This window comes from Trichomycterus rosablanca, chromosome 15, assembly GCF_030014385.1.
Source record: "Trichomycterus rosablanca isolate fTriRos1 chromosome 15, fTriRos1.hap1, whole genome shotgun sequence".
In the NCBI taxonomy this organism is placed as follows: domain Eukaryota; kingdom Metazoa; phylum Chordata; class Actinopteri; order Siluriformes; family Trichomycteridae; genus Trichomycterus; species Trichomycterus rosablanca.
In genome coordinates this window covers 20,556,953-20,578,958 of record NC_086002.1, presented here as the reverse complement: position 1 = coordinate 20,578,958, position 22,006 = coordinate 20,556,953, and the positions used below count along the sequence as shown (strand labels likewise).

The window sequence follows — 22,006 nt, the reverse complement described above, 5'->3', positions numbered from 1 at the left end:
TTTCATGAGACAGGATGTGGAAATCCAATAGAACCATTTAGGAAACTGTAAACTTTAAGAAATATTGTAGAATTTGTAATTGTGTGTGATAGATGGATAGAACTATTAATCCCAAAGGAAAGTGTTGGAAATAAATATTTTTATTGGGCTGTTTGTGCCACGTAAATGTGTGTCTCTGTGGTAATTTGTGTTTCTTAAAAGTGCCTGAAGCAGAACGCTGAATAACAGAACAAAATAAACACAGCCGGACACTGTGTAATTTCAGATCTCTTCCCTACACACTCGCTCCCTGCGCCCTATAGTACACTTAACATTCTTAAAGGGCCAGACAATATATTTGTAATTCACATTACACGACAGGTGAGACGTTAGAAAACAACATTCTTTTTTCTTAGTATAGCATTGGCTGCACTCGGCAGGTCATTATTATTATATTACAATATTTACGTTACGTAAAATTAAAATAACTAAAACTGTGCATTAAAAATACCAGAGGCAGAAATTTAAAGTGTAACTTCTGAGTGAAAACTTTTAATTCAATCTGATCAGCTATCAACATATGCAGTTTGTTGAGGGGGCCCAACATGTTTTTTGCACTGGGGCTCCTGAGCTCCTAGTTACTCCTCTGGTGTTGCATCTAAAAATGGTTCATATTATGAGCGCCTGTTTTCAGTAGCAGGGTTATGAACAGATAAAGATCCTTACTCTTACCAGTTAATGTGAACAAACTTTTTAAAATAACTGGCTGAAAGATGGGTAGCTGTTAACAACTCTATATAGGCATTGGCTGGCTTTCTAAAAATAATTTAGATTAAATAATTTTATCATAAATGTATGAATGTTTTTATTGGCAATCATGTTCTTGCAATAAAAAATGTGCATAATTAAAAATTTTGCTTAGTTATTAGTTTTAGTTTTTTATTATTAAAATTTTTATTATAGTGAGTTATTAACTTTAGTGGTAAGATAGATGAAAACTATCAATCATCTAAAATTTTTTGTATCTTACTCAGGCTAAGCCCAATAAAACACAAATTAACCTTGAAGAGAATGAGAGCCAGGAGAGGGAGAAAAGTTCAGTGGTATCAGCTCTCACAGTCAGGGAGAGTTCACTGGAAGAGAAGCTAGTCAGGCAAAGTAAAGAGAGAACTGCAACAGAGGAGAAAGCTGGTGAGATTAAGAAGAGAAATGCAGAGGAGGAGAGGGCAACCAAAGAGACAGTCAGTGAGACTCAAGAGAGAAGTGCAAGAATAGAGCAAGTCAGGGAGACTGAGAAAGACAACACACATGACAGCACAGTAAATGAAGGGAGTGAAAAAGAGATAAACTACTACACTCGGCCCACACCAGATAATTTAAAGTTGTTTCTTAAGCACCATCCTCAACAAAATGCGATTTGTCCACTGGTAAAAAAAGTGTTTTGGTGCAAGGATGGCACCAGTAGAAAGTGGCTTACTTACTGCCAGGAGAGGCATATGCTGTATTGTTTTGTTTGCATGGCATTTGGAAAGTCCACCGACAACAGCTCATTCATTACTGGCATGACAGATTGGAAACATACAGTACATCAGCGCATAGAAGAGCATGAAAAAAGCTTCCTACATGGAAATTGTGCTGAAGCATATTTTCTTCAGGCTACCAAATCAGACATACAAAGCTTGCTGAGTGGCAGACAGCTAATGGCTAAAAAAGAACAAGTACGAAAAAACCGGCAGATTCTGGAGCGCATAGTGGATATAGTAAAATTTATAGGCAAGCGGGGACTTAGCTATAGGGTGGAGAATGATGCAGCATATAACCTAGAAGACACTAGTGCTGATCATGGTAACTTTCTAGAGCTTGTTTGTCTCCTGGGAAAGTATGATGTTTGCCTGAAAGAACACTTAAGTGCCAGTATTGAGAAAAGCAAGAAGTGTGCTGAGTCAGGAAGGGGAAAAGGTTCTCTGGTTACATTTCTTTCTAAAACAACTGTCAGTAAAGTCATTGAAACCGTTCAGCAACTTATCCAGGAATCCATTTCAAATGATGTTCAGAAGGCTGGAATGTTTTCTGTTCAGATTGACACAACACAGGACATCACCTCTCAAGACCAATGTTCTGTCATTCTGAGATATGTCACAGACACAGTCAATGAAAGACTTGTTGCTGTTGTTAAGTGCAAAGAAGCTACTGGACAGTATTTTGTCAGTCTGCTTCGTGAAGTACTTGAAAAGCTGAAGTTGGACATGAGCAAGTGTATTGGACATGCCACCGATGGTGCATCTAATATGCAAGGCCAATATAAAGGTTTTTCTGCCTTAATGTGTTCCGGGCGGGGGGGGGGGGGGGGGGGGTTATGGGGTTTCATATGTGTGGTGCGATGTGCTTGTAGTGGGCTGGTCGAGAAAAAAGTCCAGGGCTGAATTTTGTTCCCAGTCCAGCCCTGCCTGTGACAGATTCATCACTATTGTAAGTTCATCTTTTTCTTTTACTAATGAAGTATCACAAAGACTCAACAAGGTTTAAACAAGATAAAAACCCTCATAGACCAGATCTAGACCAAAACTGTTGGTCCACTTACTGCCTTAGACCAGCCCAGATCTTTACTAACAGACCTGCTCATCATAGTTTAGACCTACTACTGATTCCAAACCTTGTCTGTTTTTCTATTAGCCTGGAGAGACGTACCCACTTCCTGCGGAGGTGGCGTTAATGAAGATGGTATCCAAGCCACCTCACTGTAATTCTGTGCTGAAACTACTGGATTGGTTTGACACGCCCGAGCACTACATCCTAATCCTGGAGCGACCCATCCCCTGTATGGACCTCTTTGACTTCATTCAGCAGTTCCCAATGAATGAAGCTGTGGCTCAGCTCATCATGTGGCAGGTGGTTCTGGCTGCAATTCACTGCCATGATTGTGGAGTTTTTCACCGGGACATCAAGCCAGAAAATCTTCTGGTGAACACAGAGACACTGGAGGTCAAGCTGATCGACTTTGGCTGTGGGGACTTACACAAGGAAACAGCGTACACCTCATTTTCAGGTAAGTTCACCTCAGAAGTACTTAGTTACAGAATGAAATGGATTTGAGTGGAGAAGTATTTCTCTAAAGCATTTCTCCCTTTCACTCAGGCACTAAGTCATACGCTCCACCTGAGTGGATAGTTGAGAAGGAAATGTATGGCTGCCCTGCTACTGTGTGGAGTCTGGGCGTACTCCTGCACACCATAGTTTGTGGAGAGATGCCGTTCGGGGATGAAGTGGAGATTGTTGATGGGGGTCTGGACTTTTTACCTGAACTTTCTGATAGTAAGAAAATGGAAACAGCTCACATTAAGATCTAGAAACACACAGTCTGTAAAACCTGCATGAAAACATGATTTAAAAAGTTTGATCAAGTTTATATCGTCATTACAATGATAGAAAGTGTAAATAAGAAATCTAGTTTTAAATACAACAACATTTTAATCTCATGTTATCACTGCACACAGCATGCTACCATCTGATAAGTAGGTGTCTGGAGAAACAGCCTGAAAAACGTCTCAGCCTTAATGAAATCCTTCAGCATGAGTGGTTTACAGAGAACAGTATGAGGTTAGGGTTAGTAAGAATGAAACAGACTTAATAAGTTAGAACTAAAAGATCTTGTAATATGGTCTAGATCACAGAGAATGCTAACAAAGATTGTAATGCTAATATAATTAGAATAAGTAGAAGTAATAACATGAAGCTATTAAAATATTGATTGTATTTAGTTTTTCTGTAATGTAATTTCTTGTGTGTTTATTCTACAGGCATCTGCGTGGATGAAGATTATAGTAAGAAGACTGTGTGTGTGTGTGAAAGACCTTAAATAAAAATAAAGGTTCTTGTGTAAATAACACCTGGTTTCATTGTAGTTTCATGTAACAATCACTGTGAATGTGAAGAAGATTCATCAAGTTCTCAGAGACAAAAGAATTAACAGAACACATGAACTGAAAGAGCTATAGAGCCACGACACAAATATTTTGTTAGTTCAGCTAGTTTATAATTGATCAAATATCTGTTAGTGTGAGAATTTATAAGTAAAGAACCACAAATTGTTTCCAGACCTCTGCACCACACACTAGATTTTAAACAATCACTTAAAATAGATTTAGTTCGAACCAAAAACAGCAAAAACACAGATAATAAACAATTAACTACACAATCTCACTCAGCTCATTCTCCAATGGTTACCAGACCCACTGCAACCCTGACCAAGATAAAGCTTTGGTAAAACAGACTATGAATGAATGAATACAGAATAGTGCCACAATTATGTGACACCTAAGACCACCATCATCGTGCCTTTGTTAAAGAAGTGGTCAGTGTCCTGCCTCAACCACTATCGTCCTGTAGCTCTCACACCTCTTGTCATGAAGTGCTTTGAGAAACTCGTCATTAAGCATGTTAAGACCCCGCTGTCCCCCTCAATGGACCCACTGCAGTTCACGTATCATACCAACCGCTCAACAGATGATGCCATAGCCACCACACCTCATCTGGCTCTTACACATGTGGACAGAAATGACACATCTGTATGTTAGGATGCTGTTTAACTTCAGCTCAGCATTCAACACCATCATTCCTCAGCATCTGATTGGACAGCTGAGCTCACTGGGCCTGAACACCTCTCTCTGCAACTGCACACTCATACACAAACACACACACACACAAACACAAACACACACACACACACACACACACACACACACACACACAAAGCAACTTACCAACGCAGTTATCACAGTAGTTCGAACTACGGTTTCGGGAAACACTTGCATCACAACTGCATCGTTCCAACTATTTAAGTTGCTACCGTAGTTAGCAAAAACAGCTATTAAATAGCCGCCACTGTAGTGACCACTATGTGTCAGAGGGCATACTGCATCTTTTATCAAATACTCACATTATCATCATCTTCTATATTTAACATCATTAATAAGAATCATCACTTTGTTTATCATCATTTTAATCTGTTGTTGCTTTAATCCATTAGTTGGATTAATGTCCTAGTGGTTAATGTACTGGAAATATATATATATATATATATATATATATATATATATATATATATATACAGGGGTTGGACAAAATAACTGAAACACCTGGTTTTAGACCACAATAATTTATTAGTATGGTGTAGGGCCTCCTTTTGCGGCCAATACAGCGTCAATTCGTCTTGGAAATGACATATACAAGTCCTGCACAGTGGTCAGAGGGATTTTAAGCCATTCTTCTTGCAGGATAGTGGCCAGGTCACTACGTGATGCTGGTGGAGGAAAACGTTTCCTGACTCGCTTCTCCAAAACACCCCAAAGTGGCTCAATAATATTTAGATCTGGTGACTGTGCAGGCCATGGGAGATGTTCAACTTCACTTTCATGTTCATCAAACCAATCTTTCACCAGTCTTGCTGTGTGTATTGGTGCATTGTCATCCTGATACACGGCACCACCATTGGATGCACATGGTCCTCCAGAATGGTTCGGTAGTCCTTGGCAGTGATGCGCCCATCTAGCACAAGTATTGGGCCAAGGGAATGCCATGATATGGCAGCCCAAACCATCACTGATCCACCCCCATGCTTCACTCTGGGCATGCAACAGTCTGGGTGGTACGCTTCTTTGGGGCTTCTCCACACCGTAACTCTCCCGGATGTGGGGAAAACAGTAAAGGTGGACTCATCAGAGAACAATACATGTTTCACATTGTCCACAGCCCAAGATTTGCGCTCCTTGCACCATTGAAACCGACGTTTGGCATTGGCACGAGTGACCAAAGGTTTGGCTATAGCAGCCCGGCCGTGTATATTGACCCTGTGGAGCTCCCGACGGACAGTTCTGGTGGAAACAGGAGAGTTGAGGTGCACATTTAATTCTGCCGTGATTTGGGCAGCCGTGGTTTTATTTTTTTTGGATACAATCCGGGTTAGCACCTGAACATCCCTTTCAGACAGCTTCCTCTTGCGTCCACAGTTAATCCTGTTGGATGTGGTTTGTCCTTCTTGGTGGTATGCTGACATTACCCTGGATACCGTGGCTCTTGATACATCACAAAGACTTGCTGTCTTGGTCACAGATGCGCCAGCAAGACGTGCACCAACAATTTGTCCTCTTTTGAACTCTGGTATGTCACCCATAATGTTGTGTGCATTGCAATATTTTGAGCAAAACTGTGCTCTTACCCTGCTAATTGAACCTTCACACTCTGCTCTTACTGGTGCAATGTGCAATTAATGAAGATTGGCCACCAGACTGGTCCAATTTAGCCATGAAACCTCCCACACTAAAATGACAGGTGTTTCAGTTATTTTGTCCAACCCCTGTATGTGTGTGTGTATGTATGTATATATATATATATATATATATATATATATTAGGGCTGTCGAAGTTAACGCGATAATAACGCATTAACGCAATCTCAATTTAACGCGATAAAAAAAAATAGTGCCGTTAACACACTAATTACATTACGAGATTTTTTCACTTCTAAAACTAAAGCAATTCATTTTTCACCCACGGGAGACAGATTGAATTATTCTCACTGACCACGCTCACACGCACGTTTAATGTTATTTAGTTCCGTTTGACAAAAAAACCCTTAAAAATAGAGCTAACAGTGAAGATAAACCGGTTACAAAAGCCGCGACCGCTGTTTGTGTTCAATACTCTGTTCACAGTGTCGATACAAGTGATTCAGGAATCGATTCATTGTAAGCGCAGCGTAAGTTTCTTTTCTCAGTCATCTCTCCGTGTTTACTGTTATGATGAATGATGCGGTTGTAAATAAACACCAAATACTACAGAACATTCTGTGTGACTCGCTTACCTGATAAAGCTCAGGCTTAATTATACTGGTTATTACCACAGAGCGGGAGTCGACTCAGAGTCGTTTACGATTTACCGAGGTGAACCACGAACGTGCTGATAGAATCGGCTCAGATGGGATCGGACTGTATTATCTTTTTAAAGTAAATATTTCAATCAGCAGAATCGCATCGCATGTATGATGTGCACAACGTTAATGACGTGCGTTTATTAATGAACGTTTACGTTAGCTTGTCAGAAGCTTTCTCAATGATGTCTGTGCGGTGTTTTTTTTTTTACAATTAGTGATGGCAAGCAACTGTTCCACTGCACTATTTTACACTAAAAACTACACTATTCCATAATGCTCCAGATTGCATCATTCTAAATAGGTATCGGTATCGGCGAGTACAAAAATACTTGTACTCGTACTCGGTTGGGAAAAAATGGTATCGATGCATCCCTAGTGAAAACACGCTCACTTCGTGTAGAAACGTCCATCAAACCATCGTCACGATAAAACCACAGAAAAGTCTGTTACAATAACTGCGCATCTGACATTTATACGAAGTCAAGGGTCTCTGCTAGATAGTATTACTGCCTAATATGTGAGTGAATAAAACTCCCTTACAGTTTTCTCTTGTCCCAGCAGTTTTTAACATCAGTACATTTAGCATAAAATATGTTCACCATTTTAATTGTAACATTTCACTTAAAAATCCTTGTTTTCTATAACATTTACACAGATTTTTTTTTAATGCGATTAATCGCGATTAACTATGTAAAATTCTGAGATTAATCGCGATTAAAAATTTTAATCGTTTGACAGCCCTAATATATATATATATATACAGTATATATAGGGTAATTTTAGTATTTTTTTTGTTTTTGTTTTTGTTTGTTTAAATAGGAGTATAGTTTGAATCTTTGAATTTCGAATAGTTTTGAATTTCGTTGACGAATGATTTTCGTCACAGTTTTCGTCAACGAACCTTTTTTTCATGACAAAAAAGAGACGATAACCAAATAAAAACTACAAAAAAGGATAAAAACTATGACGAAATAAATCTACACTTTCGTCAACGAATAAAAACGAGACTAAACGATCTCGGGTAAAAACACAACAAATCTGGAACAACATCTGGCACCGCTGGCAGTATAATGGCAACATAACGGCACAGCTGCTTTTACGGTACCCAGTTTTATAAAGAATGTAATATGCAATTTGTTATGAACAATGCATATATTTTTCAGGCAGAGCAGGCCTACTGGTCATTAATATCTTGTTATTGTTATGCTCAATAAGCAAGTTCAGGTAAATAAAGATGTTGTCTGAAATAAGTTAAATTTGGTTTTGTGTGTATTGCACATTCAAACATTAATGATATTCAATAACTGGTTAAAAATGTTTCATTGTGTGTAAGTGTATACTGTATAATGACTTAAATAATTTAAGGGAAGTGATGAAAAAGCATTTACATTTTACACCCTTTATGTGTATTTTAGGGCGGCACGATGGCTAAGTGGGTTGCGCTGTCGCCTCACAGCAAGAAGGTCCTGGGTTTGATCCCCAGATTCATGTTAGTACTTACAGGTTCTTTCTGTGTGGAGTTTGCATGTTCTCCTCATGTCTGCGTGGGTTTCCTCCGGGTGCTCCGGTTTCCTCCCACAGTCCAAAGACGTGCAAGTGAGGTGAATTGAAGATACTAAATTTGTCCATGACTGTGTTCGATATAACCTTGTGAATCAAATAAACTTGTGTAATGAGTAACTACCGTTCCTGTCATGAATGTAACCAATGTGTAAAACATCACGTTAAAATCCTAATAAACAAACAAACAAATATGTATTTTAGTCTGCGATTTCCCTCTGGGATCAATAAAGTATTCTGATTCTGATTCTGATAGTCGACTGAATCGACTGTAGATTTAGTCGACTAAAGTCTTATGATAATTAGTCGACTAAAACTAGACTAAAACTAAAACAATTCAGATGACTAAATTATGACTAAAACTAAATGACATTTTAGTCAACAGATTATGACTAAAACTAAATCATAATTTGATGTCAAAATTAACACTGGTTTGAATAAGAATAACTAAGTATTGATAAGTAGTTTCTTTTTTAAATCCTTACATTACCTCAAAGAAAGAGATTTCTTAAACATATAAAATAATTCGGGGACTGTTTTCCAAATACAGCCAGGGGTGTGTGTGTGTGTGTGTATGTGTGTGTGTGTGTATACGAGGTTTAGCGTGTGTATGTACATTTACATTAACATTTTACATTTTCAGCATTTAGCAGACGCTCTTATCCAGAGCGACTTACAGAAGTGCTTCCATAGTGAACATTTCATTCCTTAAGTTTAGACAGACAACAGTCGAAGAACACAACTCTGCTAAGACCTGTTAGAACCAAAGTGCCTTTTTTTTTTTTTTTTTTTTTTAAATGGAAAACATTGGAATAAAGTGTTAGTAAATAAGTACAAGTCAGCCTAAGTGTTTAGTAAAAAGGTGGGTTTTTAATCGTTTTTTAAAGACAGCAAGAGACTCAGCTGTTCGGACAGACAGAGGAAGTTCGTTCCACCATTTGGGCGCTAGAACAGAGAACAGCCTTGATGCTTGTCTTCCTTTAGTCCTGGATGGAGGCTCAAGTCGAGCTAGACTAGAGGCTCGGAGGTTGCGTGGTACAGAGCGGGGTTTGATTAGACCCCGAAGGTAGCTTGGGGCTGGTCCATTTTTGGCTTTGTAGGCGAGCGTCAGTGTTTTAAACTGAATGCGTGCAGCTACAGGAAGCCAGTGAAGAGAACGCAGCAGTGGTGTGATGTGGCAGTGTTTAGGTTGGTTAAAGACCAGACGGGCAGCTGCATTTTGAATGAGCTGTAAGGGTTTAATAGTGGCCATGGAAACTCCTGCCAGGAGGGAGTTGCAGTAGTCCAACCGAGAGATTACAAGTGATTGCACCAGAATCTGGGTAGCTTCTCTGGAGAGAAATGGCCGAATCTTCCTGATGTTGTACAGGAGGAACCGGCACGATCTCGTCATGTTGGCTATATAAGGAGAGAAGGTCAGCTGGTTATCCAGGACAACACCAAGACTTCTTACCTTATCAGATGGTCTAATCTGGAAGTCATCCAGAGAAATGACTAGGTCCTGGGTTGGAGACAGATCTCCAGGAATGAGCAACATCTCTGTCTTGCTGGGATTAAGTTTTAGATGATGAGCTGACATCCATTGTGAGATATCTCGCAGACATGCTGAGATGCGAGCTGAGACTTGCGTGTCTGAAGAAGGAAATGACAGAACAAGCTGAGTGTCAGTCATCTGCATAGGAGTGGTAGGAGAAGCCATGGGAGGCTATGACCTTACCCAGAGAGCGGGTGTAGATAGAGAAGAGAAGTGGGCCAAGTACAGAGCCCTGAGGAACACCGGTTGAGAGAGTGCATGGGGTAGATATGGATCCCCTCCATGACACTTGGTAGGAGCGCCCTTCCAGGTAGGAGGCCATCCATTGCCATGCTGAACCTGTTACTCCAAGGTTGGAGAGAGTGGTCAGGAGAATGCCGTGATTCACTGTGTCGAAGGCTGCAGAAAGGTCAAGAAGAATAAGAACAGATGACAGTTTGGCTGCTTTGGCTGCATGAAGCTTCTCAGTAACAGCTACAAGTGCTGTTTCTGTAGAATGTGCTGCCTTGAAGCCAGACTGGTACGGATCGTGGAGATCATTCTGAGTAAGAAAGGCAGATAGTTGGTTATAGACAGCACGTTCAAGAATTTTGGATAGAAAAGAGAGGAGTGAGACAGGTCTGTAGTTGTTAATGTCTATAGTGTCTAGTGTAGGTTTCTTAAGAAGGGGAATGACCTGAGCCTTCTTAAAAGCAGTAGGGACAACACCTGATGTCAGGGAGTTGTTGATGATGGGTGTGATGAAGGGGATTAGGTCCTGCGAGAGGTCTTTGAGGATGGTGGATGGTATAGGGTCAAGTGTGCATGTAGTGGGATTGCTGGATGAGAGGAGCTGTGTCCCTGTCGGAGACAAGGATTGATTGATTTTGTCAATCTTGTCCTGGAAAAATGTTGCAAAGTCAGTAGCAGTGAGAGAGGCAGAAGGGGGAGGAGGAGGAGGGTTCAGAAGAGAGGAAAAGATAGCATGAAGCTTACGTGGGTCAGCAGCAGATTGTTCAAGCTTGGCTTTGTAAAAAGATGTTTTTGCAGCAGTCACATCAGATGAGAACCTGGACAGCAGATCGTGGTAGGAGTGGAGATCAACACCAAGCTTAGATTTCCTCCACTTTCTCTCAGCTGCCCTCAATTCTCTTCTGTTGCTGCGCAATGCGTCTGAAAGCCAAGGAGCAGGGTGAGAAGGTTTTCCTCATTTGAGGGTAGGAGGACAGAGCTGATCGAGAGATGTTGAAAGAGAAGAAAGTAGAGTATTAGTTGCAGAGTTAAGTGGAAGGGTAGCAAGAATGTCAGGGTTAGGTAGTGAAGTTAGGATGGTGGAGATCAACAGGGAGGAAGATAAAGAGTGAAGATTGGGGCGTGTTGTAAGGGTGAAAGTGTGGTTGGAGGTAGGAAGAGTTGGGAGACAGAGAGAGAAGGACACAAAGTGATGGTCAGAGAGGTGCAGTGGGGTGACAGTGAGGTCCAGAACAGAAGCTGGACAGCTGAAGACCAGGTCCAGAAGATTGCCTCCTTTGTGTGTCGGAGGGCTGTGATTAAAGAGGAGGTCGAAAGATGAAAGAAGAGGAAGAAGACAGGAGGAGTGAAGTGTAGGTAGATTAAAGTCACCAAGAACAGTCAGAGGAGTACCATCTGAAGGGAAGAAACTCAGAAGAACATCCAGCTCTCCTATGAAGTCTCCCAGTGCACCAGGTGGTCTGTAAATAACAATGACATGAAGAGTAATCGGAAAAGTAACAGTAATAGCATGAAATTCGAAAGATGAAATGTTAAGGTGAGAAACATTCACAGTAGTGAATTGCCATTTCTTGGTCAGGAGCAAACCTGTACCACCACCCCTACCAGATCCTCTCGGTGTATGAGAGAAGGTGTAGGCAGAGGATAAGGCTGCTGGTGTTGCTGAGTTCTCGGTGGTGATCCACGTCTCAGTCAGTGCCAGGAAGTCAAGGCTGTGAGAAAGTGCATAAGCTGAGATGAAGTCAGTTTTTTGGACGGCTGATTGACAATTCCAGACCCCACCTACCACCACTGTTTGAGACTGTTGCAACAGTTGGGGGTAGATGAGGTTGCTGGCGTTGCTGTTTCTATAATGTGCCCTCTGATGTCTGCAGGGTCTGTGAGATATAAGCACAGGAATGTTTGAGTAGCACATGCTGAGAAAAGTAGATAGTTTAGACAATGTCAGAGACTGATAGTACTTACCCAAGTTAGTTTAGATTAGTAGTAAAAAAGATAGATAGGTTAAACAATTCAGACAGATATTAAAACCTAGTGATAGAGAAGACCAGCCGCTACAGACGGTACGTCTTTAATTTTATACTAAGCTTAGCCCTGCCCCTCAATTCACACCTAGGCCTCTAACAACAGGCCTAACAACAGTCACCTGAAACCACTTTAACCAATCAGCAGAACACAGATTAATGCAGCCACAGTTAAGCAAGTTAATAATCAAAGTTGCAGAGATAAATTCTAAGACAAGTTATTCTAAAACAAGTTACAGCAAATAATATACTTTAACCAATAGCCTACCTTACCCAGGAATACCAATGATCACAAAGTTACAAGCACTGATGTATATGTGATATGTGCATACAGTATGTATGCATGTGTGATAAGTTAAAATGATAATGCACTGTCATGCTGTTAAAAAAATAGTAAAATTTGCACTATATAAAAAAAGTGTTAACATGTTAAAAACATTTAATTCAGCCATTGTTTTGTTGATCCTAAATGGTTAAAAAGTGAAGCTATATTATCTATGTAGCGTTATCTGTGACACAGGTCTTGATCCACTAGTCGGAGATCGATTGTTTTTCCTCCACTAGTGATGCTGGGGAAATCGTGGTGTTTTTCTAATTCCAGTAAAAGTTCTCACTGAGAAAACATCGCTTTATCACTCTCGTGATTATTTCTCCCCATTTTCAGGTATAATGTGTGCATTTTATTTTGTTCAGTGATTGTAATAGCTTTTTAATATAAGTCCAGATTTCAGAAGAAAGTGTATGTTCAAGTTTGAAAGTTGTAGCGAAGTTTGTGTGTGTGTGTGTGTGTGAGTGTGTGAGTGTGAGTGTGAATGAAGCCCCAGCTCGTTAGCTGCATTAAACTCATGGTTAATTGTAATGCAGTCACCATTTTGTGAATCCACATGTGCATGTTAATAAATGTATTTGCACATTGTTTGTACATTGACGTGTAGTAAGTCATGTCAGTTTAATGAGAGTTAACTCAGTTTTAGTTTCACATTTCTTACCAGTGTTAAAAGTGATAAATATCTCAGGAAAACATTGTTAATGAGTTGTATATTATAATATACTGTATATATATGATGTTATGATTTTGGAACATTATAAATGACATGTAGTCTATTGTATATTATATGAGTGTTATGTATAATAGACATGTATAATAGACATCCTTTAAAAGGGTATTGTATTTTTTTGTTTCTTTGTTATATAAGTGTAACAAATATACTTTTGCATCTGACATTTGAGTATTGTAACTAAAATGTTTGAGTACTGTAGCTAAGATGTGAGTAAATGGTTTATGTATTTGTTCATTCATTCCAGTAAAAGTTCTAACTGAGAAAACATCGCTTTATCACTCTCGTGATTATTTCTCCCCATTTTCAGGGGTACAACACGTGTATTTGTGTAAGCGTAATTGTGTATCAGAATCTAAGTGTGGATGTATATATGAGTGTGTGTGCATGTGAGTTTGTGGGTGTGCATATGTATGTACAGGGGTTGGACAAAATAACTGAAACACCTGGTTTTAGACCACAATAATTTATTAGTATGGTGTAGGGCCTCCTTTTGCGGCCAATACAGCGTCAATTCGTCTTGGAAATGACATATACAAGTCCTGCACAGTGGTCAGAGGGATTTTAAGCCATTCTTCTTGCAGGATAGTGGCCAGGTCACTACGTGATGCTGGTGGAGGAAAACGTTTCCTGACTCGCTTCTCCAAAACACCCCAAAGTGGCTCAATAATATTTAGATCTGGTGACTGTGCAGGCCATGGGAGATGTTCAACTTTACTTTCATGTTCATCAAACCAATCTTTCACCAGTCTTGCTGTGTGTATTGGTGCATTGTCATCCTGATACACGGCGCCGCCATTGGATGCACATGGTCCTCCAGAATGGTTCGGTAGTCCTTGGCAGTGACGCGCCCATCTAGCACAAGTATTGGGCCAAGGGAATGCCATGATATGGCAGCCCAAACCATCACTGATCCACCCCCATGCTTCACTCTGGGCATGCATCAGAGAACAATACATGTTTCACATTGTCCACAGCCCAAGATTTGCGCTCCTTGCACCATTGAAACCGACGTTTGGCATTGGCACGAGTGACCAAAGGTTTGGCTATAGCAGCCCGGCCGTGTATATTGACCCTGTGGAGCTCCCGACGGACAGTTCTGGTGGAAACAGGAGAGTTGAGGTGCACATTTAATTCTGCCGTGATTAGGGCAGCCGTGGTTTTATGTTTTTTGGATACAATCCGGGTTAGCACCCGAACATCCCTCTCAGACAGCTTCCTCTTGCTTCCACAGTTAATCCTGTTGGATGTGGTTTGTCCTTCTTGGTGGTATGCTGACATTACCCTGGATACCGTGGCTCTTGATACATCACAAAGACTTGCTGTCTTGGTCACAGATGCGCCAGCAAGACGTGCACCAACAATTTGTCCTCTTTTGAACTCTGGTATGTCACCCATAATGTTGTGTGCATTGCAATATTTTGAGCAAAACTGTGCTCTTACCCTGCTAATTGAACCTTCACACTCTGCTCTTACTGGTGCAATGTGCAATTAATGAAGATTGGCCACCAGACTGGTCCAATTTAGCCATGAAACCTCCCACACTAAAATGACAGGTGTTTCAGTTATTTTGTCCAACCCCTGTATGTATGTGTGTGAGCGTGTGTATGTGTGTGTGCATGTGAGTTTGTGAGTGTGCATGTCTATGTATGTATGTGTGTGAGCGTGTGTATGTGTGTGTGCATGTGAGTTTGTGGGTGTGCATGTCTATGTATACATGTGTCTATTGTGTGTTTGCAGTGTGTGTGTGTGTGTTTGTGTTTGCAGTGTGTGTGTGTATGAGTGTGCAGTTGCAGAGAGAGGTGTTCAGGCCCAGTGAGCTCAGCTGTCCAATCAGATGCTGAGGAATGATGGTGTTGAATGCTGAGCTGAAGTTAAACAGCATCCTAACATACAGATGTGTCATTTCTGTCCACATGTGTAAGAGCCAGATGAGGTGTGGTGGCTATGGCATCATCTGTTGAGCGGTTGGTATGATACGTGAACTGCAGTGGGTCCATTGAGGGGGACAGCGGGGTCTTAACATGCTTAATGACGAGTTTCTCAAAGCACTTCATGACAAGAGGTGTGAGAGCTACAGGACGATAGTGGTTGAGACAGGACACTGACCACTTCTTTAACAAAGGCACGATGATGGTGGTCTTAGGTGTCACATAATTGTGGCACTATTCTGTATTCATTCATTCATAGTCTGTTTTACCAAAGCTTTATCTTGGTCAGGGTTGCAGTGGGTCTGGTAACCATTGGAGAATGAGCTGAGTGAGATTGTGTAGTTAATTGTTTATTGTCTGTGTTTTTGCTGTTTTTGGTTCGACCTAAATCTATTTTAAGTGATTGTTTAAAATCTAGTGTGTGGTGCAGAGGTCTGGGAACTATTTGTGGTTCCAGAAACTTTTTACTTATAAATTCTCACACTAACAGATATTTGATCAATTATAAACTAGCTGAACTAACAAAATATTTGTGTCGTGGCTCTGTAGCTCTTTCAGTTCATGTGTTTTGTTAATCATTTTGTCTCTGAGAACTTGAGGAATCTTCTTCACATTCACAGTGATTGTTACATGAAACTACAATGAAACCAGGTGTTATTTACACAAGAACCTTTATTTTTATTTAAGCTCTTTCACACACACACACAGTCTTCTTTCTATAATCTTCATCCACGCAGATGCCTGTAGAATAAACACACAAGAAATTACATTACAGAAACACAAAATACAATCAATATTTTAATAGCTTCATGTTATTACTTCTACTTATCCTAATTATATTAGCATTACAATCTTTATTAGCATTCTCTGTGATCTAGACCATATTACAAGATCTTTTAGTTCTAACTTATTAAGTCTGTTTCATTCTTACTAACCCTAACCTCATACTGTTCTCTGTAAACCACTCATGCTGAAGGATTTCTTTAAGGCTGAGACGTTTTTCAGGCTGTTTCTCCAGACACCTACTTATCAGATGGTAGCATGCTGTGTGCAGTGATAAAATGAGATTAAAATGTTGTTGTATTTAAAACTAGATTTCTTATTTACACTTTCTATCATTGTAATGACGTTATAAACCTGATCAAACTTTTTAAATCATGTTTTCATGCAGGTTTTACAGACTGTGTGTTTCTAGATCTTAATGTGAGCTGCTTCCATTTTCTTACTATCAGAAAGTTCAGGTAAAAAGTCCAGGCCCCCATCAACAATCTCCACTTCATCCCCGAACGGCATCTCTCCACAAACTATGGTGTGCAGGAGTACGCCCAGACTCCACACAGTAGCAGGGCAGCCATACATTTCCTTCTCAACTATCCACTCAGGTGGAGCGTATGACTTAGTGCCTGAGTGAAAGGGAGAAATGCTTTAGAGAAATACTTCTCCACTCAAATCCATTTCATTCTGTAACTAAGTACTTCTGAGGTGAACTTACCTGAAAATGAGGTGTACGCTGTTTCCTTGTGTAAGTCCCCACAGCCAAAGTCGATCAGCTTGACCTCCAGTGTCTCTGTGTTCACCAGAAGATTTTCTGGCTTGATGTCCCGGTGAAAAACTCCACAATCATGGCAGTGAATTGCAGCCAGAACCACCTGCCACATGATGAGCTGAGCCACAGCTTCATTCATTGGGAACTGCTGAATGAAGTCAAAGAGGTCCATACAGGGGATGGGTCGCTCCAGGATTAGGATGTAGTGCTCGGGCGTGTCAAACCAATCCAGTAGTTTCAGCACAGAATTACAGTGAGGTGGCTTGAATACCATCTTCATTAACGCCACCTCCGCAGGAAGTGGGTACGTCTCTCCAGGCTAATAGAACAACAGACAAGGTTTGGAATCAGTAGTAGGTCTAAACTATGATGAGCAGGTCTGTTAGTAAAGATCTGGACTGGTCTAAGGCAGTAAGTGAACCAACAGTTTTGGTCTAGATCTGGTCTATGAAGGTTTTTATCTTGTTTAAACCTTGTTGAGTCTTTGTGATACTTTATTAGTAAAAGAAAAAGATGAACTTACAATAGTGATGAATCTGTCGCGGGGGTCCTTCAGCACATATTTCACAGCAACCTGTTCACAAATACAAACACAATTAGTGGATTTAGTTGTACAGAAGTAATAATAATAAACATTAGGGTTTAGTTAAATAATCTTATCATCCAAATAGAACATTTCTCCTTCTGATTGTATCTTATTAATGTGTAATGCTCTACACTTCCTGTCTTGTGTTTATGTGCTGATGTTCACCTGTTTCCCATCTGCATTACAAACACCAGCATAAACCGCACCACAGCCTCCTTCTCCCAGCAGCTCTCCCACAGTGTAGCAACAATCCAAACTCTCTGTAAAAGTGATTTTTATTCCATTTAAGTCAAATTCACATAGAAAATGTACAGCATATCAGCAGTACTAAATATCTGTTATATAAAGGCTGTCAGTGGTGTTTGGCTGTATTCTGTATTTCTGCAGGTGTAATATAATCTCTATTGGTTGATGTAGCAGGTAACAGATGTACAACAATATATTATTACAGGAATTAGTGGAGATTAAACTGACCTTCATGGTTCAGGATGTTGAAGAAATGAACGCTGGTGGTTGGATCCTCTGGGCTTTCTTCATTGCTCAGGATTTCTTCTTCTGCACCTACAGAACAAACCCCTGAAAAGCTGTATGTACTATACTTACCACCGCGCTCAACAGAGGCATCAGAGTCATTCAACTCAGCAGCACATTCAAAGATCACTTCACCAAGGCTGATCTCAGCTACAGAGGCTAAAGGTCAAAGGTAGGAAGGTGTCGAGGGAAGAAGGTGAAACAGAAACAGTCAAACAGAAACAGTTCAGCTATTTTGAAGCTAAAGTCTGCAGGTAAGGTTTGATTTAGCTACAATCTCAATATTACCTGAAGCTTCAGATGCTTTTTGATGCTGATCTGAGTCTGAACTAACTGCAGACAATGACGACTTCCTGTCTAGTGTCTATCAAACAGATCATACTGGTGTTACACAGATGCAAATAAAATATCATACAGGGAACAACATCACAATTCACACTTAATGTTTTTAAATGAGAGACTTTGTGTTGCTGTATTATTACATCATTAGATATATACACGTCTCAGTGATTCTCAGAAGGTGTTACCTCCCAGCTGTCTGATCTGCCAGCATCATCAGGCTTGGTAATGATGTTCTGTATTACTTTCATCCAAGCCTGTCCAATCTCCTCTGAATCAGCTTTCAAAAAACACCTCCTTCACACACACACACACACACAATACACATTTTAATTAAACGATTTATGTATTTTGTGTGAGAAAGGTGTTTACAAATGTAATATATATAAATGAGTATTATTATTGAACAGCACTCACTTAGTGGGTGAAACCAGCTGGAAGTGAAAGCTGTGTCTGATGTTCTCACGGTGTTCAATGCTACACAATCTCACATCTTCTATCAGCACAGTCGCCTCACGCTGGTTACAAACAAACAAAGTTTACAAAAATAATATAATAAAAAATAACAGATGATCCTAAAAGCACATTTTAACAGTTCATGCTGCATAATGTTTAGTTTTACTGAATGTAAAGTGTTCTTGTGTCTATATGAGGTTCCTCCAGGTACTTTGGTTACCTTACACAACCCCAAAACATGCAGAAGGTGGAGTGGCTACCCTGAAATGCCTCTGTGTGTACGTGGGTAATTAAATGGGTGAGTGAGTGGTGCTCTGCATGAGCAGGGACAGAGTAGTGTGTTTAGGACAGGACAAGATTCAGACGAATGATCTGCTGTGGTGATCCCTAACTGATTTAAATCCCAGCAGTGCTATTGACCAGCCAGACATCGACACAGACGTCATGGGCCACGTCTCAGGATTGGTGGCTGAAGCCCCTGTGATGATTGGCACTTTGTTCAGGTGATTCCTGCCTTGTGTCCAGTGTTTCCCTGTGTAACCAGACCCCCGAGACCCTGACCAAAATGAAATCAGGTTGGAAAAGGTCATGTGACTCACCTTAGACTTGCTCTTGTAAATGAGCTGATTGTCCTTAATCATAAACCAGCGCCTGCAGAGAAAAACACAGAAACACAGAAACAGCTGCAGCTACTGAATATTACTGACAATATTACTGCAGGAATGAAACTGTTCAGTACATCAGGGTTTGTTCAGTGCTTTATTTCATGTCAACAAGTTTTGTGTATCACTTTTTATCTAATATAATATTTTATCTGAGGATTTATTTATTTTGATCAGTTAATTAAGTGAATAAGTGAATAAAAAATACTGATATTTAATTAAAATAAAACGTTTTGAATCCACTTGAGCTTTCTACAAACCTGTTCCATGTCTTAAACACATTGCTGGCCCTCTTGAACAGAAATCCCTCCATAACGATCCTGTTCTCTCTGTCCACATCGTATTTCTGTTTGCTGTCCTCATTCAGGTCGTCCTGAGAAGACGTCCGAGGACGGGTCAGACAAACCGGCCAACAAAAGAATCTCTGCATTAAAGAAGCACGTTGGTTCTCACGTCTCTTCTGTTTCTCAGCCATGATGAGTGAAGAGGTGAAAACAGAGCAGCTTCACCAAACCCCAACTTTTATTCCATCAGGATTTAATAGAGGAGCTCAGAACAGCGACTGTGACGTCACCCAGTTCTACAGTGGAGCTGAAACAACTTCAACTCCATTTACAGCCAATCACACACACACACACACACACACACACACACAATTACATATTACACACACACACACACACACACACAATTACATATTACACACACACACACACACACACACACACACACAATTACATATTACATATGGTTACTGTGTGTGTATTGTACAATCAGTATCATTAAACACACACACACACACACACACACACACACACACAATTACATATTACATGTGATTACTGTGTGTGTATTGTACAATCAGTATCATTAAACACACACACACACACACACACACAATTACATATTACATGTGGTTACTGTGTGTGTATTGTACACTCAGTATCATTAAACACACACACACACACACAATTACATATTACACGTGATTACTGTGTGTGTATTGTACACTCAGTATCATTAAACACACACACACACACACAATTACATATTACACGTGATTACTGTGTGTGTATTGTACACTCAGTATCATTAAACACACACACACACACACACACACACAATTACATATTACACACACACACACAATTACATATTACATGTGGTTACTGTGTGTGTATTGTACAATCACACACACACACACACACACACACACGTATTCCAAAAAATAGGACTTAAAAATATCATAAATAAAAAATGCTTTTATACCTTAATAAAGCCTCTATAGAGCAGTAAAGAACATGTTGCACTATAGATTATGTATTTATTACATTAATGTGTTATATTTGTGTTTTTATAATCTTCATATCAATAATTAATAAGCTTTAGGATGGAAGTCATTATTTACCCAGTAATTAAACTTAAGTTAATAAAAGACTAATATAGTTATTTAAAATAGTGTTTTAAATCATTAATAATTATCAGTACGACCATTTTGTGTTTAAATTGTGTATAAACTTTATTATTCATTATTTTATTACTATGAATAACACAGTTGATGCTGTTGTATGAAACTGGTGATGTGGGTGTAGGTTTGGTTTTGTGTCACTAGGTGGATCCACTAACACAGTTCATTTAAACTTTCATGTAAATTATATAAACCCAAACCCAACTATATAAACCCAAAATAAACAAGCACTAACATGTTTTACCAGATCTACTTCATTTCTTCCAAAAAGATCTGAAATACTGATTTGTCTGAACACAATAAACGTTCCACTGTGTGATGGTCCATCCCAGATACTGCTGAGCACAGAGAACCTGACACCACTTTTGGACATGGCTAACAAAAGACAGGCACGTCCAAAGTCCGGCCCGCAGGACAATCATGACCCGAGGTCGGATTTTATATGACCCGCGTCTTCTGTCTTAAGTTGCATTAGTTGTGGCCCACTAGCACAATCAAATAGAAAAAAGATGCAAAAGATGCAATTCTCCTTTTTACTAATTGGTGGCAGCAGCACTGTAAGTACGCATTCATGAGAAGTGACAAAACCGTGAATGAGACTTGTTGAGGTGATAAAAGCGACACAGGTTGTAACGGGAACAAAATGTAACGTGACGTATTGTGCTAAAACAACGACCTAAGAATTTGAGTGATGGAGAGAACTTATGCCCAGTAATAATTTAGAGAAGTTCCTGTGTCGTCCTTTTAGTACATAAAGCCACGTTAAGTTTTATTTTTGTAAATGTACCCCGTCTTATTTTACAGAGTTTCTGAAAGTTTTAAAGTTCAGTTAGAAATTCAGATAGCTTTTTCTGTATGTTCTGATTTGTTCACCTGAATGCGTACATTTGGTTGTTATTCGCTGTGTGAAATGATTAAATAACAGCGTATTTATATGCATATTTTATTATTTTCAATAATGTCATCAGGGACTGTTGTCTCCCGGGTACTTTCACATTATCAAATCTGGCCCTCCTAGAAAAAAGTTTGGACACCACTGACATAAGGCTTCTTTTACACAGTAAAGTTTTAAATTGCATTTGTGCATGTAACTCCGTATTGTTGTGCTTCACAAAGGTTTACCAATATAATCCCTCACCCATGTGGTTATATCAGCTACTGATAAATAATAATT

The 22,006-nt window shown here is 39.8% G+C and overlaps 2 protein-coding genes across 3 annotated transcripts; one reads left to right on the top strand and one right to left on the bottom strand.

Moving 5' to 3' along the window:
• Positions 1 to 2,432: 2,432 nt before the first annotated feature.
• On the top strand, positions 2,433 to 3,802 carry LOC134328821 (serine/threonine-protein kinase pim-1-like). The gene is made up of 5 exons (XM_063010053.1): positions 2,433 to 2,448; positions 2,653 to 3,025; positions 3,115 to 3,291; positions 3,474 to 3,576; positions 3,777 to 3,802. The coding sequence occupies exons 2-5, from the start codon at positions 2,692 to 2,694 to the stop codon at positions 3,790 to 3,792; spliced, it is 630 nt and encodes a 209-aa protein (XP_062866123.1). The 5' UTR covers positions 2,433 to 2,448; positions 2,653 to 2,691; the 3' UTR covers positions 3,793 to 3,802.
• Positions 3,803 to 15,930: 12,128 nt separating this feature from the next.
• Positions 15,931 to 18,706, bottom strand: LOC134328766 (serine/threonine-protein kinase pim-1-like). Of its 2 annotated transcripts, none has more exons than XM_063009983.1 (10): positions 18,664 to 18,706; positions 18,435 to 18,543; positions 18,196 to 18,271; positions 17,851 to 18,066; positions 17,542 to 17,636; positions 17,314 to 17,364; positions 16,737 to 17,109; positions 16,471 to 16,647; positions 16,186 to 16,288; positions 15,931 to 15,985 (listed from the first exon to the last, which is right to left on the bottom strand). In XM_063009983.1, exons 2-10 carry the CDS (start codon positions 18,495 to 18,497, stop codon positions 15,970 to 15,972), a joined length of 1,170 nt encoding a protein of 389 aa, XP_062866053.1. In that variant the 5' UTR covers positions 18,498 to 18,543; positions 18,664 to 18,706; the 3' UTR covers positions 15,931 to 15,969. The 2 variants fall into 2 exon arrangements, with proteins under 2 accessions (XP_062866053.1, XP_062866052.1); XM_063009982.1 differs by having other exon boundaries at positions 15,933 to 15,985; positions 16,180 to 16,288.
• Positions 18,707 to 22,006: the final 3,300 nt, after the last annotated feature.

Bases quoted from the DNA above. Each gene is read 5' to 3' on its own strand.
- LOC134328766 (XM_063009982.1), bottom strand. From the start codon at position 18,497: ATGAAAGTAATACAGAACATCATTACCAAGCCTGATGATGCTGGCAGA. The intron at 17,365-17,541 runs GTGAACATCAGC...ATTTGTGAACAG, and splicing joins GTAATGCAGATGGGAAACAG to GTTGCTGTGAAATATGTGCT. The intron at 17,110-17,313 runs GTAAGTTCATCT...TTGTTCTATTAG, and splicing joins GCGACAGATTCATCACTATT to CCTGGAGAGACGTACCCACT.
- LOC134328821 (XM_063010053.1), top strand. From the start codon at position 2,692: ATGAAGATGGTATCCAAGCCACCTCACTGTAATTCTGTGCTGAAACTA. The intron at 3,026-3,114 runs GTAAGTTCACCT...CCTTTCACTCAG, and splicing joins AGCGTACACCTCATTTTCAG to GCACTAAGTCATACGCTCCA. The intron at 3,292-3,473 runs GTAAGAAAATGG...CACTGCACACAG, and splicing joins TTTACCTGAACTTTCTGATA to CATGCTACCATCTGATAAGT.